General features: G+C 49.3%; 1 protein-coding gene across 1 annotated transcript in view; it reads left to right on the forward strand.

Annotated features, from left to right (window-relative positions):
• Positions 1 to 624: 624 nt before the first annotated feature.
• Positions 625 to 12,249, forward strand: part of WNT7A (Wnt family member 7A) — a gene marked incomplete at both ends in the record, with an annotated part of 32,631 nt that continues 21,006 nt past the window's right edge. The window contains 2 exons of the mRNA XM_084214351.1: positions 625 to 695; positions 1,565 to 1,791. Coding sequence (XP_084070477.1) covers positions 625 to 695; positions 1,565 to 1,791 — 298 coding nt within the window. The remainder of the gene's footprint in view (positions 696 to 1,564; positions 1,792 to 12,249) is intronic.

Below are 12,249 nucleotides of genomic sequence, written 5' to 3' on the forward strand. Positions count from 1 at the left end.
GCGGAGCAGCGCGGGGTGCGGGCCCCCAATGCCGCCCGGCGGGCCGGGGCCAGCCCCGGGGGCGTCCCCCGGTGACACCCCCCGGAGCCCCCGCCGCGTTCCCCCGGGCCGTGCCCGCAGGAGGAGGATCGCACCGAGCCTGCCCGCAGGCAGGTGATCCGTCTGCCGCTCCTGTTCCCCTCCTGCCCACCTCCCCGCCTCGCTTTCCCCCCCCCGGCTGGACCAACTCCCTCCTTTGGAGAACACGCCCAAGTAGCTGAAAAAGAGAGAAAGAGAGAAAAAAAAAGGGGGGGGGGATTGTTGTGTGAAGAAGAGAGAGAGCCAATTCACACCGAAGGTGGGGACGCGGCTGGCGCTCGCAGGACCCCGCAGCCCGTCCAGCCCCGCGCTCCCGGACAGCGCCCGCGGCCGCAGCGGGGCCGGCAGCGCGGGCGGAGCGCGGCCCCGGCGGGGCCATGCTCAGAGGCGGCGGGGGCTCGGCGCGGAGCCGCGGGCGCTGCGGGGCGCGGCGGGGGCTGCCCCGCTCGGCCGGGCGGCCGTGACCGCCAGGGACGGAGCGGCCCCGGCCCCGAGCGCGCCGGGCATCGTTTCGCGTGTTGGTCTGAGCCACAGCAAGCAAGGAATATGAACAGGAAAACAAGGCGCTGGATCTTCCACATCTTCCTGAGCCTGGGGATTGTGTATATCAAGATTGGGTAAGTAACTTTTTTTTTTCTTTCCTTCATAACAATCGCGCTCTCTTTCGCGCTCAGACCAACCTGCCCAGACCTGTTACTATTTAACTCGAGAAGTCTCAAAAAAAAAAAAAAAAAAAGTGATGATGTTGGAGATCACGATTATTTCCCAAAAGACAGGTAAAGCGCACCTCGGAGCGACCCTCCAGCGGGGCGAGGCGGCGGCCCCGGCGATATGCGGGGCTGCGAGGGGCTGGACGGCGGTCCCTCCCGGGAAGGGACATCGGGGCGATCCCAGGGCAGCCGGCCCTTCCCCAGCCCGGCCGGCGGCGCGGTGCGGGGTGCCCCGGCCGCTCCCTGGCCGGTACCTGCCCGCGCCTCCCGCAGGGACATCCCTCGGCCGCCGCCGCCCGGGGGCACAAGGCCGCCCGGCCCGGGAGGGGCGCAGGGAGGGCGGCGGCGCTCCGGACCCGCAGCATCCCCGGCCAGGTGCGCTGGGTGCGGGAGGAGGCGGCGCGGCCCCGGGGCAGGGAGCGTGGGTTGTCCCCCTCCCTTCCTTCCCTCCCTCTCTCCTTCTCTCCCTCTCTCCTCGAACTGCTCGGCAGGTTTGGGAAAGCCCTCCCAGCCCTCTGCCAGTGCGCGGCCCGGGAAGACAACGCGCTTTAATTCTGGAAGAAGGAAGTTTGGTCCTGTTTTGGCAGGAGCCCGCGCGCTGCCGATCTCTGCCTGGGCTTGGAGAGAGGGACGGGGAGAGGGCAGCGCCCGGGGAAAGGGGGGCTCCCTCCGGGGCACCTGCCAGCGCCGGAGCCGCCGCACGGGAAGGCAGCGGGGGCTTCTCTGCCTCCGGGACCAGCCTGCCCTCAGCCACCGCCGGTGTCTTGTCGTTGCAGGGGTTTCTCCTCTGTGGTGGCCCTGGGAGCCAGCATCATCTGTAACAAGATCCCGGGGCTCGCCCCCCGGCAGCGGGCGATCTGCCAGAGCAGGCCCGACGCGATCATTGTCATCGGGGAAGGGTCCCAGATGGGCATCAACGAGTGCCAGTTCCAGTTCCGCAACGGGCGCTGGAACTGCTCGGCCCTGGGCGAGCGGACGGTCTTCGGCAAGGAGCTCAAAGTGGGTACGTGCTCTCGGCTCTGCTGCCGCCCGCCCGAGGGCACGGCGGGCACCGGGGGTGGCACGGGCACGGCTGCCGGGCTTGGCGACGGGCAGGACGGGGACTGCGAGTGTGGGCACCTGGGCGCTCTGCTGTCACTGCCGACCTGCTCCCTCCCGGCAGGGCACCTGCCCGGGCTCCACTGCCATGTGTGCCAGCTCTCACCGCGCTATTTCACAGCCCTGCTCTCTAAAATCCTCTCAAAAAAGCTTCCCGTTTGTGTGCACAGGACCTGATTCGTGTACCTAGGGATGGGAAAAGGGGCTGGCTCTTGCTGAAGGGAGCAGTGAGAGCCAGAATGCTGAGCAGAGCTGGAACTGCACTTGTGGGGTGCAGGCACCCCCAGGGATACTGGCCTGATGTTTGTTTCTGGTGGGACCCAGGCACAGCCATCAGTCTCGCTGTGAGAAATTCCCAGCACACAGAATCCTTCCACAGCAGCTGTGCCTCTGTGCCACGAGGAAGAGTGGGTGTGTTCTGCTTTGGGACATCAGGGCATTCACAAATGCTGGACCAATCAACTGACAGAAGATCCCACTTCCATTTCCCATGTTTTCAGTTATTGCAGCAGTACAAAATATATGCAAATTCTGAACGAAAGCAGCATTAATAATGACTAATGTAAATACCTGAAGAAATGGGGCTGAGATGAAAACTCTCATGCCCCCATCCTGCTGTAGTGAAATTTACCCAACGTTTCTTTGATTCCACTTAAAATGCAAAGACCAAGGAATGTGTTTTCCAAATACAGGCTAGTCCTTTTTAGAGCCACCACTGAAAGCTCACAGCACTGCATTCCACATCCAGAAGGATCTGTGGTTTCCAGTGTCTTCCCCATGTAAAATGAAGTTGCAAAACCCAAGAAACCCCATCAAGCAATGCTTAGCAGGGTAGAAAATGTGGATGATTCATGAGGAGAGAAGGCAGCACAGAGAACAGGGGAGCCCTGAGCAGCTGTGGGGGAGCCCTGGATGGGCTGGCCCCAGGCACTGCTCAGTCCCATGGCAGGATCTGTCCCAGGCCCTCATTCCTGGCGCTCCCGTGAAACAAGTGCAGCCTTGCCACTGTGCTCTGGAGCCCCTGAGAGCACTGAGAGTGTGTTTTGCCACAGGAGTGCACACTGGCAGGTGTTCTGCAGAACTTAGGTAAGGGAAGAGCAGGAAGAGAAGAACTCAGCTCGGTTTGGAAACCTTGCCTTTAAAAACCTTTGATAATCAGAGGGACTCAAGTAGACAAGGTAAAAAGCCCCCTGCCCAACACTGGGAAACATCTGAAAATGGAGCATTTATTCAGGTTAGCTCATTGTTTCTGTTCCTTGAGCTGAGCCCTTCCTGTCAGCGATGCAGGCAAGTGTTTGCCACTTCTGTCAGTGAAGAGTCCATTTGGATGGCTGGCAGGTTTGGGCTCTTTTAGTTCAAGAGTAACATTTCCTTAAACAGAAAATGTGAGAAGGAGTTTTCTTCTCCCAGAAATTAGAAAATTGCAGAGTTGTTGTGGTCTGTTGTGTAAACATGCTCTCAGTTCCTTCCCTCCCTCTGAAAATTGAATTATTTAGCTAGCAGGTTATATTTAGGTCCTTTTAAAGAAAGTCAATATCAAGGAAGTAGACTTTGATCTGTCTTTGAGGTGATAACTCTTAATATGTTCTATCTATCCATTATGAGGCTAAGATGGATAGGGCAAATTCTTCCTTGGTTTCAGAACACAGTCAAGAGTTGAATGGCATCCAAATTACAAAACTCCATAAAAATCATTTAAAGCATAACAAGCCCTCAAATTTAAACAGGTCATACATGTTATTTTTAAAGTAAACTTTGGTAAAAATCGCAGAGGGTTGAAATCCAATGGTGAATTTTTCTTTTGCATAGACATTCCTGTGGTCTCAAGGATAAAACTACTCAGGCTCTCAAACACCACAAAATATTTTAATGTAACTGTTCCTGTTCAGGTGGTCTCCTTGTTCTTCTGCTTCTTCCCTATCAGCAGGTATAGAAACTCTGAACATCTGACGCAGCTCATCTTTCTATGGCTATGGGGAAAAGGCATCTCTTGCTCCTTCCCAAGGAACTCTGCCAGGGTGCATTCCAGGTTACCATCCAGAGAAATAATATTTTCCTTGGTTAAAAAGGGTGCAACCTATGTGCCATAAATCCATAAGTCAAATTTGGTGCTCAAAACCAGGAGAACAGGCCAGAGGGCCTTACCCTGAATAGGAAAGAGAGATGTGGGACATGAAGGACCATGAAGCCCTATAGGAAGGGTTTCAAGGTGACAGAGCCCCAGAACAGCCCAGGTTACCATTTGGTGAGGATAATGTACCCTCGGTGCTTTTTTAATTAGTCTTTGATGAGGTGTGTTCCAAAATACTGTTCCAACAGCCCTGAGCACACCAGTCCCTTCCCTGGCATTTCAGAACTGACTGAGCCTTTCAGGCAATGGCACCCTGAAGTTACTGCCTGGAAAGTGCAGGGCCCCTTTGTCTTGACATTTGCAATAAAGTCAGTGAGCCGCAGGTGAGCTCATCCCTCTGTCTCTTCGAGGCTTCCTCTGCCTCTGGAGTGGCCCTGCTGGGCTGCTCTGTGACGAGGAGGTGACTGCAGGGTGACAGTGGTGTGGCTGTCCTGGCCATGGCCCTGAGGGGTGGGTGCAGCCAGCAGGGGCTCGCAGCAGCCTGGGAGGATGTGCCTGAGTAACTCCCGTGGAAATGGGCTTTGTGTTATCAGTCCTTACAAACAAGCTCCCTTAGGTACCAGAGCATCTTGTGATCTCTTTCCCAGCCCACAGCTTTGATGGCACACCAAGCCACATCTTCAGTTCCAGCTTTCTTTGCTTTTACCCTCGCTGGGCAATCTACTCCATGAATGTTATGCAACTGTACTGCAATTATTTAAATTCTCTTATTGCCCTTCAGGGCGATTCCCCTCCTGGCCCTGCTATTGTGTAGCTAAGGTTCATGGCACTCTCTTCTGTGTTTCTCTTTTCCTATCTTTAAAATGGCACCAGGAATATTAACCATTTGAAACACTTGGAATTCCCTAGAAGGAAAGCATCAAACAATATTTCCCTGTTCTCACCTGTAGCGTGTGAGTATTTTTTAAAATCCACATACAATTCATCGTCCAGTGAAGTGATAGTTTATTTGTGGAGTTTATTTGTAGAGTTTATTTGTAGAGGCGCAGTGAGAATCCCTTTGAATTCATCCTAGAGCATTTTTGTGCTCACGGGCTTGAGTTTCCCGCTGGTGGCAGTGAGCTCCCAACCAGTGCCCCACACTCACTCTCCATTACCTGGGTCATTTTATCTGCTTGGCCCATCCAAAGAGAGATTGTCCCCTCCCGAACCCCCGTGGATGTAACGCCGTGCCAGCTGGTGACAGCAGTGCCAGGAGCACAAAGAGAGGTCACAAAGCGCCATCCGACTGCTCTGCTCCAGTCCCAGAGGGAGCAATGGAGTCCAGATCGACACAGGGACAATTTTTCTAGACCATTCCACAGACACCTTATTAATAATGTAGAGTGGCAGAGAGAATTTCTAAAATAACCGTGGAGATGACGCAACGCTGCAATTACGGACACACTTAAACCCAAATATATTTGCCATGGTGGTCAGCAGTTCTGTTCCTGAGGACGGCCACAATCAAAACCAACGTTTTTAAAGCAGGATAGGCCAAAACCCTTCTGCCTGTCTGTCTTCAGGTGAAACATGGCTCAAGCCTAAGGATCTGAACAGCCAGAGATGCCTTTGATAGAGTCTGAAAATCAGATTTGGGCTCTGCTGGATCACAGGAAGAGTGAGAGCTGTGGCAAAGGCTTTCCATCAGGTGCCTCAGGGGCCCGTGTTGCAGGGTGCAACCTTGTGAGCAGGTGGCCAGCAGTGACTCTGCTGGTGTCTCAAAGGACTGCCTTGGGACACAACTACATTTCATGGGATCTAGAGGACACCACCACATTGGCATCATAGGGGGAAAAAACCCATCTCCTTTTGCCACAAGTGAGCAGCACCGGCACTGTCAAACAAGAAAGTGAAGTGGTACAAACTGTTTGACTGCACTTCCACAGAGGGACACGGCCAAGTGGAGACTCCTCAGGACAGACCTGAGAGAAGAGAGCTACAAGAGCCCTGCAGAGGCTGCAAGGACCCAGCAGAGGGGAGGATGGAGGGAGTCCTGAGGTGTGAATGGTGGTCAGCAAGGAGCATTTCAGCAAAACCTTTCAGCCAGGTCTTCATCCTGGCCTTACTAAAATGCATCAATTCTTTGCTCTCTTCTACCCTGGAAAATGCTTCAGTACAATCACATTGATTCTTCACCCACCTGACATTACTCTTGGGAATAAAGAAAGCTGAAATCAGAAGAAGAATCCCCATAGACAGGCTGGTCCCAAAGCTGATGAGCACAGCAGGGCAGCCCAGCAGCTCTGCACGCTGTGCCCGATGCCTTTGGCTCGGAGATCATCCCGGGCTGCCCTGAGGCACACACTAAACCAGGAGAGCCTGCTGGCTTTCCTCTATCCACTGCACTCTTGGCTCTGCACTGCACTGAATTAGCAGCAATTCATTTGCCAGGTACTAAAATCAACTTTTCTTCTGTGGCTTCAAACAATGTAAAGGAAGAGGGACATTCCCACTCCTGCCTACTGAAACAAATGGCAACTGTCCTACAAGGCAAAGCCTTCACTAACCTGTTCAGAGCTGTCAGCTCTCCTGCTGGTATGGAACAGAGAAGAAGATCTAGGACATTTTCCTCTCCGGCTGGGTAGATTTAACACAAAAATTAACAGGAAAGTTATGAGTAAATCTTTATATTGTCACTTTGTTATAGACAAACACTTGTGAAAGCATCCCAGTACAGGTCTGCTGAAGAACAGATTTAATCTTCAATCATTTCAGGGAGCATTTTGATTTTAAACACTGCTGTAGTCTCTCATGCTAGGTTTTAAAGTCTGATTGAATTCCAGAATAACAGACCAAGTGAACAAGCACTGGTGGAATCCCAGAATCTCCTGAGCTGGAAGGCACCCTGAGGGATCACAGAGTTCAGCCCTGTCCCTGCCCAGACACCCCAGCAATCCCACCCTGTTCATCCCTGAGAGCGGTGTCCAAACACTCCTGGAGCTCTGGCAGGAAAATCCTTTTTGTTTTTGTATTGCATGGAAGATTACCTGCCCAGCTCTGTGGGAAACAAAGTTCTGAGTGCTGCTGCACTATGTGGTTTGGTCAATATTTAGAGCAAAGTTTGAGAAGTACTCTGTTTTCTCAACCACTGCTGTTAGGAAGCCCCCAAGATGCACAGAAAAAAGAATGTAATTAACTGGAGTCTTGCTATCTAGTCAGGTGAGGTCAGAGTCTGAATTTCTGTGCTAGGTTTCCAGCCCCCACCACCAGTTTTTACTGTCAGTGTCTTGCAGGAGAACAGTTATTTGCAGGCAAAACAGAGGCCAGGCTGAAATATGGCCTGATCATCCAAAGCTGCTTTATGCCAAAAAGTCAATCTTTCTCAGCAGGGACTGTCACTACAAGATAAAACATTGCCCCAAGGTCACTGCAGTGGGAATTCCCACCACAAGGTTTTCATACTTGCCTTCAGATGTGTCTTGTGAGTACTTGTTCCAGAGGAACAGAGATTGCATCTGATTGGGAAGGTGGGAGATCTCCTGTGGCAGGGGCAGGGTTCCCCAGGGCTGGGCCAGGGGGCTCAGAGCCCCCTGAAAAGGGGACACTTATTTGAACTCCAAAATAATGGCTCTGACTTTTGCAGTGCACGTCTTGAGTAGTAACTTTACAAATTTAAAGGGGGTATTTTCAGAAATAATCACTTTAGATGGAATGTTTCCTCTGCAAGAGTTTCATGTGTCGATGAAAGGAACTTTAGCTCATGAAAGTGGGCAGGGCCTATACCCCCAGAGTCTTGAATAGCTCTTAAAGCCCCTCTGTATTTTATTTATTTGTACTAATCTTTGTAAAGCCACAGTGCTGTTTTATAGGGAACCATCCTTTTAACTCCAACTGAATACAATATTTTAAGACACCAACCCCCCAAACTTTGGACACATGGGGAAGAAAAAATTAGGAAGAGAATACTTCAATGATTTTTTTTTTAAGCCACCATTCTTATTAATCACTCGTGCTAGGTTAAAGAAAAACGAAAACAGAAAATCCTGGCAGACCATTTGTAGTCTACTAAAGAAGGAGGAGGCAAAGCCCAAAGCAGGCAGGGGATGGGTTCTGCTCTGCGTTTTTCCAGGCTGTGAGTTATGGCCTCTATAGAGAGATGAGGAGTAATGTTTGCTGTGGCACATAATTGGCAAGGTATGCTGTGTTTTCCATCTTTATATTTTCCCAATCATATTTCAGCTCATGTCACTGCAGATAACTCCCTCTCTGACCCTTTGGCTTTAAATAGCAGAAAATACAACCCATGTTTTCCAGTGAGATAAACAGAAATTTGTCTCTCTTTTATTTCACAGCTTAGTCAATTTATGAGGGGGACTGATAAGGCAGGACAGGCTGTTTAGAAGCACCCTTAGACCCCAAACTGCTGAGCACCTACTGACTTCCTGCAAGTAAATCCACTCTGCATTTTGCACTCTCAGGCTTTGTTTCCCAAACAACATCAAGGTATTGCACTTCTTTTAAAAAATAAGTTCACATTTCTAATCCGTGTGAATGAATTTTTTACAAAGTTTTCCAATTTAAAGATTAAACTTAAACCCAAATGAAATTAGTTAAATTAAAAGCAGAATGCAGACCAGTCTGTGCAGCTGGTAGACAGGCTGATCAGTCCAAACCCAGTCTGGCAAACATTCATATCCAAACTCAGAGGCATGCAGCGAGTGTTTGCAGAATTAAGGCTCTGAGGTGTGCATGGGGTGTGTATAACTGTGCTCAGTGTTAGGAGAGAAGCTGCCCTGCTAATACCTGTGTCTGCACCCACCTGGGACCTTCTCAGTGCTTCCCCTTGAGACAGCTGGCACCCCAGGGTGGTGCCTGACTGTGCAGAGCTCAGACACAGGTGCAGAGAGCTTGGGAAGGTGCCCTGCCCAGTGCAGGCTCTGCAGACAGGACTCCAGTGCTTTGGGAGAGGATCTGCATCAGCAGATGGAGCTGCAGAAATTTTGGGAGCTATCAGTGCCAAGCTCTCTGCCATCAGAGCAAATGGAGCTGCAGTGTGCTGCCCATCTCGCTCTAGTCCAAAAAACACAGGAAAAGCAGAAGAATATTTCTGTCCAACACCAGAGAGAAGCCCCTGGGTCCCACAGCACTGAGGCAGTGGCTGGGGCTGGGGAGAGCCCCAGGTGAGGGTGAGGGAGCAGAGCCATGGCTGGAACCTGTCAGGTCATCGGCCCTGTGAATGGCCAGAGCAAGCTCTGACTGCTGCCAGATCCTTCTCTGGAGGTTCCAGTGCTTGGAGTTGAGCTCTGGAGTGTTTACCATGGTTTGTCTGAGATAAGGAGAAGAATGTGTGATTTGGGAGCTGAAAGGAGGGCTTGTAATTCTTGTACACGTCCAGGGCAGGTTGGACGGGGCTTGGAGCACCCTGGAGTGGTGGAAATGCCCTGCCTGTGGCAGGGGTGGAATGAGAGGAGCTTTGAGGTCTCTTCCAACCCAAACCATTTGGGATTCCATCATTCTGTGACAGGTGGCTCTCCACCTTTGCCTATCATCTGTAGGAGCAGCTGCCTGGCCATACCTTGGTGAAGCCATGTTTCCCCCTCAGATCCTCCAGGAATTTCAACTCTGCTGAAATCCAAAGGAGGGGAGTAGAATTTCTGCTTAAAAGTGTGAGGTGCACCCCCATGCTCAGGTTCCCCTCTTTGGGCACAAAGCCCTGGGATCTCAAGCGCTGTCACAGAAGACACTCAGGCTGGTCGGAGCTTCCCTCCCATGCTGGCATTTCTGTGAGCCAGGCCAGGGTAATGAGACTTAAAAAGTCAATCATTTATGGAAAAACAGGAACAGTTGGATGCAGACGTGACAAACCCACATCACTTTATCACCACTGCACGAGTGCCAAGGCATTTCCTACTTGGGTTAATCCTTCTAGGCACTTGCTTTGTTTACCTTGTAATCTCCAAAACTTGAGCTTTTAAAAGCTGCTAAGATTTTCTCCCAAATAAGATGAACTTATAAAATAATTGATGCACTGTAGTTTATGATCAAGCTTGACATTGGCTTCTGACTCTCCTGGTACTAACTAATTTTGTATTTTCTACATTGTATTTTTCTCCTCTCTAAAAAGCAAAAGAGGTGCTCAGCTTCTACAATGCTGAGTATGTCAGAATCAAGTGATGTCCCAGTGGTTTTTGTTCTAGATCTGGAAAATAACTTGTGCTGAACAAAAGTAATCTGATCAAAATCAAAGGGAAAAAAGAATCACATGTAAATTCAACTCAGAAATATTTCTTTGACAATGTCCCATTTGTGGAGCACAAACCTGGTGTGATGCAGGGCTGCCCTCTGAGAGATAAAGTGGGACTTTTATTGTACACTGTTTATCAGTGCCTTTGTCATAGTGTTGTGCTTAAAATAGTGAGGGTGTTGATGAATGTAAACTGGAGGAGGACCTCAACTCCAAATACACCTAAAGCCTGGCATTTCTCTTTCACATTCAGATTTCTATAAAAAGCCGAGTTCTAGAAAGCTTCATCTGCAATTTCCATGGTCAAAACAAATAATTTTATGATTTTTTTTTGTTTAAGTAAGGAGGAAAAAGGAATCCTTTGAGAAAGTCGGATAATTAACTGTTCCTTAATATTTATTAAGTTCCTTGATAAATGCAGCACGTTGCAGCATTAGGGAATACTGCCTTTGCTAACAGAGGGCACGAAGCTGACTATTAACAGATTGTGATAATGTCATCTTCTTTTCCTTTTTACTTCCTCGATACAAGGAAGTGAACATTTATTATTAAAAGAGACAAGCAGAGAAATCCAGATCATATTACATGGAAGGGATGCAGTCAAGGCTGAAGTGTTGTAAGGTTTCTTTCCCAAATCATGATTTTTTTTTTTTTGTGAAATGCAATGAGCAGCAGAAATGGGCTTGTTCCATGGGTAACAGACCCTTGCCAGCAGCTGAGGTCTGCCAGGACTCAGCGAAGGAGCACTTGGAGAAGGGAAGCAAATCTTCCCATCTGTACTCCCCTAATTAAGAGCCTGATTCTGATCCTATTGAACAAGGGTGCGTTTTGTCATTGGAGAAATAAGAGCAGGACAAGTTCTCGGTTTGGGAGATCCAAAACTTTTTAAGGGCTGTTTGACATACATGGGCAACCTCTGCAAACCTCCTCAGGCTGTGAAGGGCCCTCTCTCAGCTGAACTGGCCCCCAAAGCCTCACAGATCCTGTAGAGTCCACGTGTGGGAAATACACACACCAGGATGCAACAAAACTTCAAAAAGAGAAATTAAATCTTAGATTTAAAGTGAGAACCCCCCTCAGGAAACAGAAGCCTGTCATTATGGCCTTGTTGCACAAAGTAATATTGGCCCAACCTCTGTCTCATAGCCCTCTGGTGAGGCTGTTACTTCACCTTGCTCTGGTCACGGTGCCTCCAACAGGTCAGGATTTTTTCTTCATTTTATGAGAAATTTTTAAATTAAACCAAGACTTATTTAATTGAGTCAGCACAGACATCGGTGTTGAAAATTTTTGACACGTATAGTATGAAAAAGTCGTCCCAGTTGAGTTAAAATGTTTTCAGAATACAAGTGAAACAGAAGTGGTCGTCCTGTAAAAATACAATTTAGTGTAGAATTAAATTTTTAAATGAAATCCTATTTCCAAGCTGAAAATTTAAAAGGTTGAATATGGGTGCTTTAACAATTTAACCCCCAAGCCCACCTATTTTGTTTTCCTTTCTTTCTTTGTTTTTGACCTCCAACATTTTCCACCCCATCCTTTTGTTTTAAGTTTAGCTTGCTACTTCTACTAGCATCTGGAAATATAGAGATGAAGCTGCCTTGATGCCTTGGAGTGGCCCCCTAGAACTGAGGCTAGGCAAGGTAAAGAGAATAAAGTGGGTATTTATTGAAGGCCTTTAACAGGTACTCCTTGGGCAGCCAGAAGCCTCCCAGAGGCTGCACCCAGGATGGATGGTGGTCATGAGTGTTTTAGACAATTATAAGTTTGACCGATTTATATATCAGGGGTTAATTCTTCTATTACATCTGCAGATATTGAAGTCATTTACCCCCAGTTTCCTCCTCCCCATTCACTTTTGTTTATACTTTTAGGGGCCCAAGGCTGTAGTTTCCTTGAGTTTCAGGCCTAGAGGGATTTTTTTGTCTGACCAAAACGTGGAGACAGTAACTAACACTCTGTATGGAGTTTAGAGTTATACTTTGATCAGTACAGGATTTGAACAATATAAAAAACTAAACTCCAAAGGCATTAGCCTGAACTACATTTGATCTCCCCGTGCCTCG

This window comes from Fringilla coelebs, assembly GCF_963513975.1.
Source record: "Fringilla coelebs genome assembly, chromosome: 13".
NCBI classification, from domain to species: Eukaryota; Metazoa; Chordata; class Aves; order Passeriformes; family Fringillidae; genus Fringilla; species Fringilla coelebs.